This window comes from Anopheles gambiae, chromosome 3 (genome assembly GCF_943734735.2).
Source record: "Anopheles gambiae chromosome 3, idAnoGambNW_F1_1, whole genome shotgun sequence".
In the NCBI taxonomy this organism is placed as follows: Eukaryota; Metazoa; Arthropoda; class Insecta; order Diptera; family Culicidae; genus Anopheles; species Anopheles gambiae.
Window position 1 is genome coordinate 77,179,178 of NC_064602.1, and position 11,385 is coordinate 77,190,562.

An 11,385-nucleotide genomic window follows, 5' to 3' on the forward strand; every position below is an offset into this window, starting at 1 on the left:
ATTCAGCGGTGAAGTTGAAACTGTTTTAATAAATCGCTTTCCAGAGTTTTCTTGTACTAACGAGATGTAGTAAATATCTTGTTTGATACAAAATAATAATAAAAGCGTCGTACTGCGACGGGTGAAGCTGAGTGATGATGAGGTGATACACTCGCAGCTCAGTGATACCTGGCTCGAGCTATCGTGTAGTAGTTCGTGGACATAGTGAACTTGAAACATCAGAACGTATGAGGCAGGGAGTTGATTTGATAGCTAATAACTTCTGATAAGTAATTTAATACACCCTGTAGTAAGTCTTGTGATAAGACGATTTGCAGGTTCTGATTATTAAATAAACAATTCTTAGCTAATATAGCTCAATTCTTCCTAAAGATTTTACCTGATATCACCCTACTAGTCGTGCCAAAGATTTACAGTGAAGTTTATTTTAAAATTAGCCTTGAAGAAACCTACAGCTCTGTGTGACCTACATCTTCAGAGAATGTAACTTAACTTGTTCCAAAGGAGTATCTAATAAACTAGGATATTAACACATTACTTCTTTTGACTGAAGAATTAAAACCTTATTTAAACTGCCGTTGGTTGCTTCAGCTTAAGAAGTATTAAAGTCCGGAAAACAAAACAAAAAAATCCAGCTGAATAAAAATCTACCTACGCAGGTATTCAGTTAAAATTGTATATAATGAAGCTACCGAGGAAATAATTCATTTTGGAGAGACTGCAGATTAGGGAGATTTCACTATGTGTATTTCATTAAAAGATAGATACTGTATAGATAGATAGATAGATTTGGACATTAACGTTACATCTATATGCTCAAAGCATAATCGATCTTCAACATCCTCAAATGACGTAAATGAAGAAGTCAATAGGTAATCCTACAGGAATAGCTTTCTAGGTGGAATATAGAAGTTCTAGTGACTTCAAACTGTTTCCAAACCAGGCAACCAGTTCCTAGAGTTTCATTCGCCGCGTACAGAGAACGCAAAACAACCCAAAAGTGATTTTAATCGCGCATACACTACGAAGACAAATCACTTGCAGACGCTTACACTGTTAATCTATGTAGTTCTCGTCCACCCCTCCAAGTAATGATGCGAATAGATTGTTATTGTGCGGATCGTGAAGCGCAACATACAGAAGCGGGAGCCACACGTACACAGCGTCAAACACCACTTACGCGCATTAATTACATAAAGCGCACAAACGCCGCTGCTTCCCGGTCTGGTCGAGCTCTGGTAGCACTGGAAATGAATGTACCGTGTGACAGAATCGCATCAAACACTAAATCCATGATACAAACGAGGCCTGGCGGGTGTGGAGTGCGGGACTTGGCGAAGAAAAATGGAATCCTTTTTTCCCGTTGCCTTTCATCCGTCTGAGAGGTCCGTTGTGCGGTGCAAATCTGTCAGCCGTCAGCCGAGTGTTTGTGAATGGGGAAGATACTGGGGGTAAAAGGACAGAAAAAGCAGAGGAAGAATAGACGTGATATAAAGGAAAACAAAATGACCACAAGCAACTCGGCGACCGTCGACCGTTTGTACTGTTTGTACAGTCACCTCCCCCGTGCTCTGTAAGCCTGTAGGACTCATTTCGCTTGGCGTAAAGGATATGCGTACTTCACTGGCGCTACTGGAGGATGCGACAAAAGAGGGGGCCTGGAAGCAGAATGTTTATTTTCATTTGTTTGGTTACAATGGTTTGCTGCCGCTAAAAGGAAAATTTATATCCATCATTTTTCTTCTCATTTCCGAAAATGGTGATGGCGGCCGGCAGCAACGCTCCTTCATGTGGTTGACTTTGTTGTTGTTTGTTTGCTTTGCGCCGTGTTTAACGCTTTTGTGGCAATGGCGAATGTTTGTGTGTGGCCTCACCGGCCACCTCGAGCAGCGCACACGTGGTACTCGTCCGGAGGTAAGGCTTGGTGGGCTGTCGGCCAACTGTCGGCATATAATAGGGGCAAACAGAGCACGCCGGAGCACGCCAACCGCCGAACCGAAGACAAATGAAAGCTGCTTTTACTAATGATTGATTAAAAGTAATATACTTGTTTCCCTCCCAAATCCTCGCCGTGTTGCTGCTGCTGTTTGGGTTTCGAGGCAGTGCGGCATTGTGCGGCGGTTGCTTTCGTCACTCGCACACACTGCCGGAAAAGCGACCGACCGGTTCTTCCGATTGTGCCGCCCGGTGCTGAGTGAAGTTATCCGTGGCATCGGCTTAACGGTGGCTGTAGGATTCGTTTCCTTCATTTGTTCTGGCAAAACCGGAATGAAACCAAACTCTGGTTGTGTGTCTGTGTGTTTCTCTCTGTGAGTGTTGGAACCAGGTTTCGGTTCGCCTGTCAGGAAATGAGTTTTTCACCGAACGACGACTACGGTACTGCGGTGCCGGTGCTATGGAAATCCTTTTTCTGATTAGACGCGCGTTTTGTGATGTTTTCCTTCCATTATCTCGCTGCCGCTGCCGTGCTCGCTCTCTGTCCCTCACCAAGCACTCGCTACTTACGATTTAGTAGTCTTTTGTCTTCATTTTGGTGGAGGGTCTCTCACTCGTACCACCACCACCACCACCATCACGACAGTGATCCGGGATCAGCTTCTACGGACCGTCGTCGTTTCTTTCTGGTGCCGTGGTGCGCGGCAAACCGACCTTGCGAGCTCGTTACTCATTAGTACTGCTCCCGGTTAGAGGATAGAGAGATGAATAATGATTGCGCTAAGTCCTTATCTCACATCGTTTCTGTTGTATATAGATATAGAATTTTTTTCTTCCCTTTTTCTCGCTCTCTCTCTCTCTCTCTCCGCACCAACAGCTCGTTGAGGTTTTGCGCTGAATGCCATCCTCTTGTGCTCCATTCGGTGGAATGATTTTTCGCACTGATGCGTTTCCATCCGTTTCCGGTCGCTTGCGTTTGCGCTGGCTGGTTTCAGTCTGGGAGTGGAAGTGACGCGGGCAAGGTTTGTGTGATTTCGGGAATATTGCCGTTTCGAGAGCCGTTCGAGCGTTGGATTGATGGGTTTTTGCGGCGTGCGAAGCGACAGCGAGTGCGCTCGTGGGAAATGAAAAATGAGTCGACGGGGTTGGTCGCGCTTCGTAATCAGTATCAGCTTGCCGACAATATTTCAACCGGCACTTTGCCGGGGCTTTGTCACGGGAAAATTGAAAGTAGCTAGATTAAAATTCGCCAAGCAGGGTATAAACAAAGGGTAGTGTGAAAAAAAGCAAAAGGATTTTTAAGTCGTTTTAAGTCGATAACTGATCTTATTAAACATCTCTCGTACTTTTTTTTTGCTCGCATTGAGTACATAATGAAATGTTCTTTATTAAGTTTTCCTCATCAAAATAAAGTACTTCGGACTGTAGGTAATTGATTTCAGATTTGTTTTCCCAGGAAAATGTTTCGTTTCGACCAGGTAGATAACTGGACTACGATCAATCGCCGTATAATGGTGTGCAAACAAATGAAACCACACTCATTACTAGTTTTGCTATCCTTCCACCGCCCCGAAGGTATGCAATCTGAGAGCACATTAAAAGCGTTCATTAGCAGCAGGTGCAGAGAGTTGTGTGTTTAGCCTACCTTGCAGGCGCACGATTACCACAGCATACCAGGATCAAACGATGCATAATCAAAGATCGGCATGATGATGTTTGAACGTGGCTGCATGCTTTAGATACGAAGAGGAAATGAAAATTTTAATGAAATATGTTATTTACTGTCTAAATATTGTTTCTTTTGTTATTTGTAAAGTTGTATGAAGATTCAATGATCATTTTCCAATTGAAATGTAATAACTTTTATCTCGTATGTTTGATTTTTACGTACCATTCCAACAAAGCATTTTCCAACTGCTCTCGTACGTTATCTCCAGATTTGGCCGATTAGAATGCATGTCAAAAGATCCTGTTGTTCGGCTAAACGTTTCGCATACAAAGAACATGACATAAGCTTGTAATTACATACTCACCTCCTCCTCCCGCTGCACTCATCCATTGGACAATAAATAATTTGTGTTTGAGTAGCATGGCATGGCAACCGTGGCCAATTCCAGTCCACCCCCCTTCCCTTTGCTTAATACGTAACACAAAACACATCTTTGCTTTGCTAACAATCGGGTGCAGTACTGACGAGGCGATCCCTTGCATCCCAACAATCACGTATCCGGGCGTCCCTCTCTTTAGCCAATCAGATTTATTTTACATACTCTACATTTATTTACCATACGATACCAGTAGTGGATACATTCATGGAATTGTAATTAAATTTTCAGCAAGCAACCGGAAGAGCTGATCGTCTGGAGCGAGCGTGCACTGGAGCGGCCCGAGGAAGCGACGCGGTGGCCCGTGGGCAGGATACTGTTGCCGGAGAAATTTGCCACCACTTTCGAGCGGCTCGAGAACAATGTTGTAGGTAACAATGCGTACACAAAGTGCTACAGAATGGAATTGTAGTTGTCATCCGGGGTATGTCCTCCGAGGTCCTCCGATTGGGAAAAAGGACGTGCTGAATGTTGAATGATGAGCGCGTTGGAAAGCGGGCAGTGGTGGAGCTTGCAAAAACCCCTCCTGCAACAGCACTCACCATATGTCTCTACCCCGTGTCGGCGACCCAGTTGACAAATGATTGTTTCTTTTTGAACAGATCCTTACCCACCCTGGTGCCACTTCCTTCTGTGGTGGCATGTGATGGCATCCTTTGATGTTTGCTGGGACTTGTGTATGTGTGTTGCGTAGCATCCATCGCAGCACGATGCTGTTTTCCCTTTGAGCTTCGCTCTTTGGTTCGCTCTGTTGACACGGCTTGTGACGGTTGACAGGTTTGGCTGAAGTGCAATCCTCGGGATCTTCTGTGTGTGGGATCAGAAATCTTTCCCCGGTCCTGCTGGCGGTGTTTGTTGCAATTTTGTATGGGGACAGGAGTGCGCCACTTGTACCCGGCGGAACAAACTCATGCGTTCGTGCGTGATTGTGTCGTCTGTTCCGCCCCGACAGCGGTGGTCTTTAGCAGCTGCAGAATGTTTCGGTGTGATGACAAGTTGTTAACGGAAGTGCAATATCAATAAACACCCGGGACAGCATCCTCGCATGGGGTGAATCGTTTGCGAAGGTTTGGGGTGGAGATGAAAGAACGCCTCCCCTTGCGGCGCTTCCGCTCGGAGCAAGTAGCAGGATGGATCAGTGGAGGGGCACAAAAGCGTTCTTTCATTTCCGCTCCGGAAAGTGAAAGATGAAATTAATTGAAACGTACAACCCGATTGCTGTACAGCAGTGCTACCATCTGGTTACGGATGCACACCGAGGCTGAGCTCAGTTCTGCTTCTGCTAATGAATATTGGATGCAGAATGCTGCTCCATCCCATTCTCAGGATGATCAGGATGCCGCACTAAAAACCTTTCACTCGATGAGCACACGTACACACGCACAAACACACACACACAGCACATACTCTTATAGGCAGTTGGGATATTTACGATGAGAAAGAACACAAATTGTAGCTCTCCCCCCCCCCGACTGCCAATGATACTACTGGTGGAATAAAAATAAATTATTAACCAATTGCAGGCTTTACTGTTGCTGCTCGAGCCACCGCCGAGCGCTCCGCCAACGGAAGCTCCCGTACCGATCGGTTCGACAGGTGGGCTGCGAGCGCGGCCAGTTAGCGTACGGAGCAGCGGCGGCGGCAGTGGTGGTGGTGGTGGTGACGCACTACGACCAAATCTTGCCAGGACGCAACTTTTCCGAGCGCAGCGGAAACGGACACCGGCGTCTATTTGCTTATCATCAATTATAGACCGTGCTGCCGCGTCGCCAGCCAGCACCCGGAGCCCCCCGGAGCACGCCTGCTACACCGTGTCGCTGCGGAAGACGAACCTACCAAGCACGTAAGTAATCGCACCGAGGGCCTTACGCGCAAAAGGGTCAGGGGAGGGCTGATCTGAGCAGGAAAGTTTTCCCTTCCTTTTTGTTTCGTTTGTTTTTGCGGTTTTGAAAATTGGAACGTTTCGCTGGTGGGCTTTCGTTTGACTTTGCAATTAGAGCGCCGGAGGGGGTGCTGTGGTGCTGTGGGGAATAGGGAAACGGGACGTTCCGGGATTGTGTCTTACATTGGGCGAGGATTACGGTTTCGATTCGAGGTTTGTTTAAGTTTCCTGCCAAAGAAAGAGGTTTTTTACTAGCTTTACTTAAACTTCCTTTGTAAGAGATAACAAAAAGCTTCTCGTCTCAAGTCATGGCTTGCTTGAATACAAAGTGAATGTATAGATACTTGAATAGTAAAATGTATTCAAGGATTGTAGTAGAGATATCGAGGCAGGCGCATGTAATCCTTTATTTCAGTAAAATTTAAAATTTGGTCATTGAAATCATAATTTTTGTAATAATAATGACACACTAAACACTAAATGACAGCAATCCAGTGCTTTTCTAGCCTGCCATAAGAAATGCTTCCTTTTATAGCACACTTTTTATAGCAAAAAATAGTTTAATTAGTAAGGCTAGTTACACAAAACATTTTGTTTGTGTTTTTATTGAAACTTGAAAGTTTTTGTTTTATTGAAATTTGAAATCTAATGAGTTAAAGTTAAAGTGATGTTTAATGAGTTTCAATACTAATGTTCTGTTTTGATCATGTCTTAATCGTTCAACAGTTTCATTTTACTCCAATTTTATGGAACATTGTAACGTAAAACGTTGTTCATAATCAATTTTTGCCCCATCATACAATGTACATCTTAATCCATGCTCATTAGAGATGAGTTATTTGCACAAGCAATTTGAACCATTGCCCATCCATTGGTGGTTGACTTGAGCTTCTTAAAACCGCAACCAAAAAAAGCAGTGATCTACTGCAGCTTGTTTGGTGACAATTATTCTCTTGATTAAATAACTCTCTTCCGGTTTCATTATGAATTAACCTCCAGCGAACCAGCGAATCGTCCATCTTATCCTTTTGTCCTCGTAAAATGTAAACATTCGCCATTCGGGAAGGCGGAAACCTCACCGCACGTAGCACTAATGAGAAACGCCGGCTACCGCCATCGGGCTTTTGGTCAACGCTTTTCTCCTCCCGGAGGGGTTTCCGTGGCTGCAGCTCGTGTTTGACTAAAATCTGAATTAAATAATTTCATCGAAAGAACGTCGTTTATTCAATTAGCACCGTCTATCTTTTCTCGGTTTTCTCACCATGGTTTCCCGGTGCAACACACACACACATGGTCATACCGGACTGCCTGGGTCCGCACAATCCGTTCGGTGCATCGGTGTATCCAAATCTGCAGCACGGCACCGGCCGCACAACCACCACCGGCAGCTGGCAGCATTGGCGCGGACGACTGGCTGGCCAACGATGGCACTAATTACGTTACGACAAATATTAGCATTTTTCCGGCCACCGAGTGCCGGCCGGAGCATCGGGAGTATCTGCAGCACGATGGCAATCTGTGCGCCGGCTACGGTGCGGCCAAAAACCGTAGCATAGATGTGGTAAGTGTACTTGACCGAAACCCGAAACGGACCGGCAGCAATCGGAACACTGTTGCTTGGCGATGGCGTAGATTGCTTTCGCCCGGGCAGGCAACGGTGCGGGCACATTTGCGTAAAGGATTTTCCATGTTTCCGTGTTTTGGGGGGAGCTAGTTGGACGGTTCGTTTCGAGGGCACTGTGTCGTTTGGCGGTTTGGCTCGCTCGCAAAGGAAAGAGTGTACGATGCAGCTTTCGACATTTGCGGTTTTCTTGGTCTCTCACGAATGTGTGGTTTAGTGAACGCTCGCAACGAGGTCGTGCGACTATGTGTGATGAACTGGTCAATTGTTAGTGACGATTGGTCAATTTGAAGCTCAGCGAAAGACAGTGCGATTTCATATGGAACATGTTTTCTCGGCTTAGTAATCAATAGAGGTATTTTTTTGTATTTGCTAGAAACATTTTTATATAGTTTTTTATTTAAATTTGTTTGCTCATATATGCCTAAGTTGAAAAGTAATTAAAAATAAGTTGCTGCGTTCTGTAACATCCGTTTTTGTTCGTTTATAAAATAAGATTAAAATTTTCTTTAAATACTAAGAGCCATTACACAATAGCGCCCCCTATTGCAAAACTCTGGCAGCTTGTTACACTGTAGGCGATATTATAGTTGTTGTATTGTGGTTTAGTCTAATATGATTTAATTTCTGTAAAAAGTGCAGTTTTACATTAAGTTTGGAATGAGCTATGAGATTTAAAAAAACGTTTTAAACTTCTATGAAGTATTTTGGTTATGAAAGACCAACTCTGAACGACACTTCACGATAAAATGTACTAATCTTTTCCGGCTTTGAATGATTTTTCTGGTCTTGTTTTCCAAATGCAAACTATTCTAACAATTTCCTACTTTCTACAGGACTACAGCGGTTCTCCCCTGATATGCGATCAGCTCCTGGAAAATGGCAAACTACGGCGCACCGTCCAGGGTCTGCTGACCTGGTCCACCGACATCAATCATGCGCCGCATCTGTTCACCAACCTTACCACCTACCGGCCATGGATTGATCGGGAAATTGAAAAGCTTGACGCAGAAACTCGCTCACAGCGGCCACCGAACACAGTGCCACGACCGATCACGATACAAACCGTCCCAGTCTATCGGAACCCGAACGTTCTTTATGGATAAACTCCTTCCTCCCTTCTGTTCCCGCCATTCTGTTTAGTAGTGCCCGTTTAGTGATTAATTCCGGAAAGACATTTGCCCGCAGAGCACAGTCGCGCAATAAAATTGCACAAATTTGCGTGCAGAATGAAGAAGTAAGTGTTTGCAGGGAAGGCAGGCAGAAATTTGTCTCGAAAGAAAGTACCACACCAACAATGGAGCAGGGTTAAAAAATGTGGTAACATACATTTTTAAAAGCACGAACAATGCATTTTCTTCTAGGCGGCTAGGCGGGGTGCGGTGGTACCAACACAATGAGTTCCGGTGAGTATGGAAGGAGTACCGCTACTACCGATACTCCCTGTTCGCTGCTGATGATTAATTGGAGAAGTGTGTCGAAGCCTGAACTTCGGGGCCGTTCGCAGCCGTTGGTACAAAATGGGAAAATTCCGACGGAATTGTGAGGCGAAGCATGTGCATGTGAGATATGTATTGATGGGTGGGCGCGCCCACACATACACACGCTGATATTGGTAAAATTTCCTCGGAAACAATTTTCTGAGGACCTCACCCGTTGGTTCGTTGTGTGGAAACTTTCACTTTGTACGAGACGAGAGATGTGAAAAGCAAAGGCTTTATGTCGTGATTGAACGTGGCACATGGTTGAGGGTACAGTGTGGTACGTTAAGCTGGCATTGGCGGGATGTTTGTGATAAGTGTATCCTTAACCGGCGAAGCATGAACTTAATCCTTTCCGTGAGATTCGTTTGATGTTTGCATTTCACAAAATTAATATAAAATCAATATGAGATTATCACACTACCCGGCACGGGGTGACCGACTGTTGCACTCGTCACTGTACGCGCTGCTAAACGACAATGTCCCGAATGCCATTCAAACCCCCGTGGCAGAAGCAGGGAAATGGTTTTTGGTGGCACGGTTGTACGGAAATTGTTTCCCGAAAATACAATCACTTTACCGCAAGAAAGCACTTTGCCGCCCCGCCCCGTTGCACACAGCGAGCGAAAGGTGACGCAGCGTCACGATGCTGCACGGCACTACCACTAGCGGTACACATCGCTCCGGGCCATCTACATTATATCGAACCGGTAGCATTTTGCAGTGACGTAGCTGGTAGCTGCCATCGGTACGCCACCAGCCGGGATGGTAGCAAGGATATAGAAATTTGCATAATTTACTGTCTCCGCCGGTGAACATTATAATGAAAAGGGGGCACAGCACAGGCGTCCTCACTGGGCACGGCTGATGGCGGCCCTGTCGATGGCGGGCGGCCGTTTTGCCGACAGCTACCGAACGCTGCGAAACCCTGCTCGCTCCGAAGCGGCACTGATGTGTATGTATCTTTCGCATACGGGCTACGGGGAGGAACTTTCGCACTGAGTGTGCGAACAATCACGTTAATTTATTGTCTTTATTGTTTTATAATTTTCCATTTTCGCCAGCGCCCGCCAACGCGGGGCGGCTTTCACCGACACACGGAAATCGAGGCAAGCAAAAGCCAAAAGATTGCGGTTGGACGTAACCGTTGGCAGTGGTTTGTTGGATGCAAGAAAAAGAAAAGTGGCAGAGGCAGCTTCGTAGCCTCAAGTGTTCGAAAAATTTCCAAATTTGCTGATCAGCGGGCTGGAGGAATGTGATGGAATTTATGATGAAAGTTTCAAGCGTTCCGGCGCTCGAAAGCTGGAAGATGATAGGTAGATTTATTTCTATCGCCAGTAACTTTGAACCGACAAAAAATAGGAACAGAGCCCGAAAAGAAATGCCTTCAAAAAGCTTGCGAAGTGCTTGGCGAACATTTTTTATTGGTTGCTCAACAACGCCGGAATGTATGCAATGCACGTGGCGCTTGTCTTAACATGATCAGAAAGGAGTGTGCTTTTATCGATTTGTTTTAACCACAGTTTTTTAACATTGTAAGATCTACGTAAAACTATCAACCCACTTTAATTACACCAATCTACCTCTGCGACACTAACCCGAAGCATCCGTTGTGTTCAAGGGTGGTTTTCAACCGAAACTTCCTGCCGACAGCCATTTTAGCATCCAATAATTCCCCGTTTGCTCTTGCGGTCAATGTCGAAGGTCGGGTTACAATACCAAAACAAGACGAAAAAAAAAGCTTCTTCCAAGCAAGGGTAGTGAGACCACCAGTGTTCACCAGCTCTTCGTTAAGCTTGTCAGTTAAATGCTGTAGTTTACCGGTGAGCAGTAAAAAACAATAAAAAAGCAGCATTCCTGTGCGACGTTGTCGTCGGTCCATGGGAAGAAAATAGGAAAAACTAACCCAAAAGGGTTGTTCCTTTTCGGTAACCGTAGCAAATTAGAGAATTAGTAAGCGGTCAATCGGACATGGTTTGGGAGGTGGCCTTTTTGCTGAAGGTGGTCAACATCACCAGGGAGAGGGAGAGTGAGAGCTCCCAGAGAGGTTGACGCTGTCCAAGTGGAGCCTGAAGGAGGGTTAGAAAAACGGAACCACAACCATGTCACCAAGTGGAAAAGTCGGCTAGATAAGTTTTCTGTGGTTTTCGGTAATTTGCACACGGCAGCTGCTCACAAACATGGGAATACATTTCGTGCGCAATGCTGCCGGGTCGGGCTTTCTGGGGGGCTCGCTCAATATCAAGGGAGCTGGGACGATGATAACACGTGGGGCAAACACACAAAATGGCAATGCCAGGCAGCTTACGGTGACGTTGTACCTGAACTGGAAGTTTTCAATGATGCGGCCAACTGGGACGA

The 11,385-nt window shown here is 45.6% G+C and overlaps 1 protein-coding gene across 10 annotated transcripts in view; it reads left to right on the forward strand.

The window, feature by feature from the left end:
• The window catches only part of LOC1270704 (uncharacterized), a 33,239-nt gene extending 24,459 nt beyond the window's left edge, over positions 1–8,780 (forward strand). For all 10 annotated transcript variants that reach the window (XM_061657926.1, XM_309423.5, XM_061657925.1 and 7 more), the window contains exons 6-9: positions 4,272–4,407; positions 5,564–5,883; positions 7,279–7,483; positions 8,380–8,780. In XM_061657926.1, coding sequence (XP_061513910.1) covers positions 4,272–4,407; positions 5,564–5,883; positions 7,279–7,483; positions 8,380–8,649 — 931 coding nt within the window. In that variant the 3' untranslated portion in view covers positions 8,650–8,780. The remainder of the gene's footprint in view (positions 1–4,271; positions 4,408–5,563; positions 5,884–7,278; positions 7,484–8,379) is intronic.
• Positions 8,781–11,385: the final 2,605 nt, after the last annotated feature.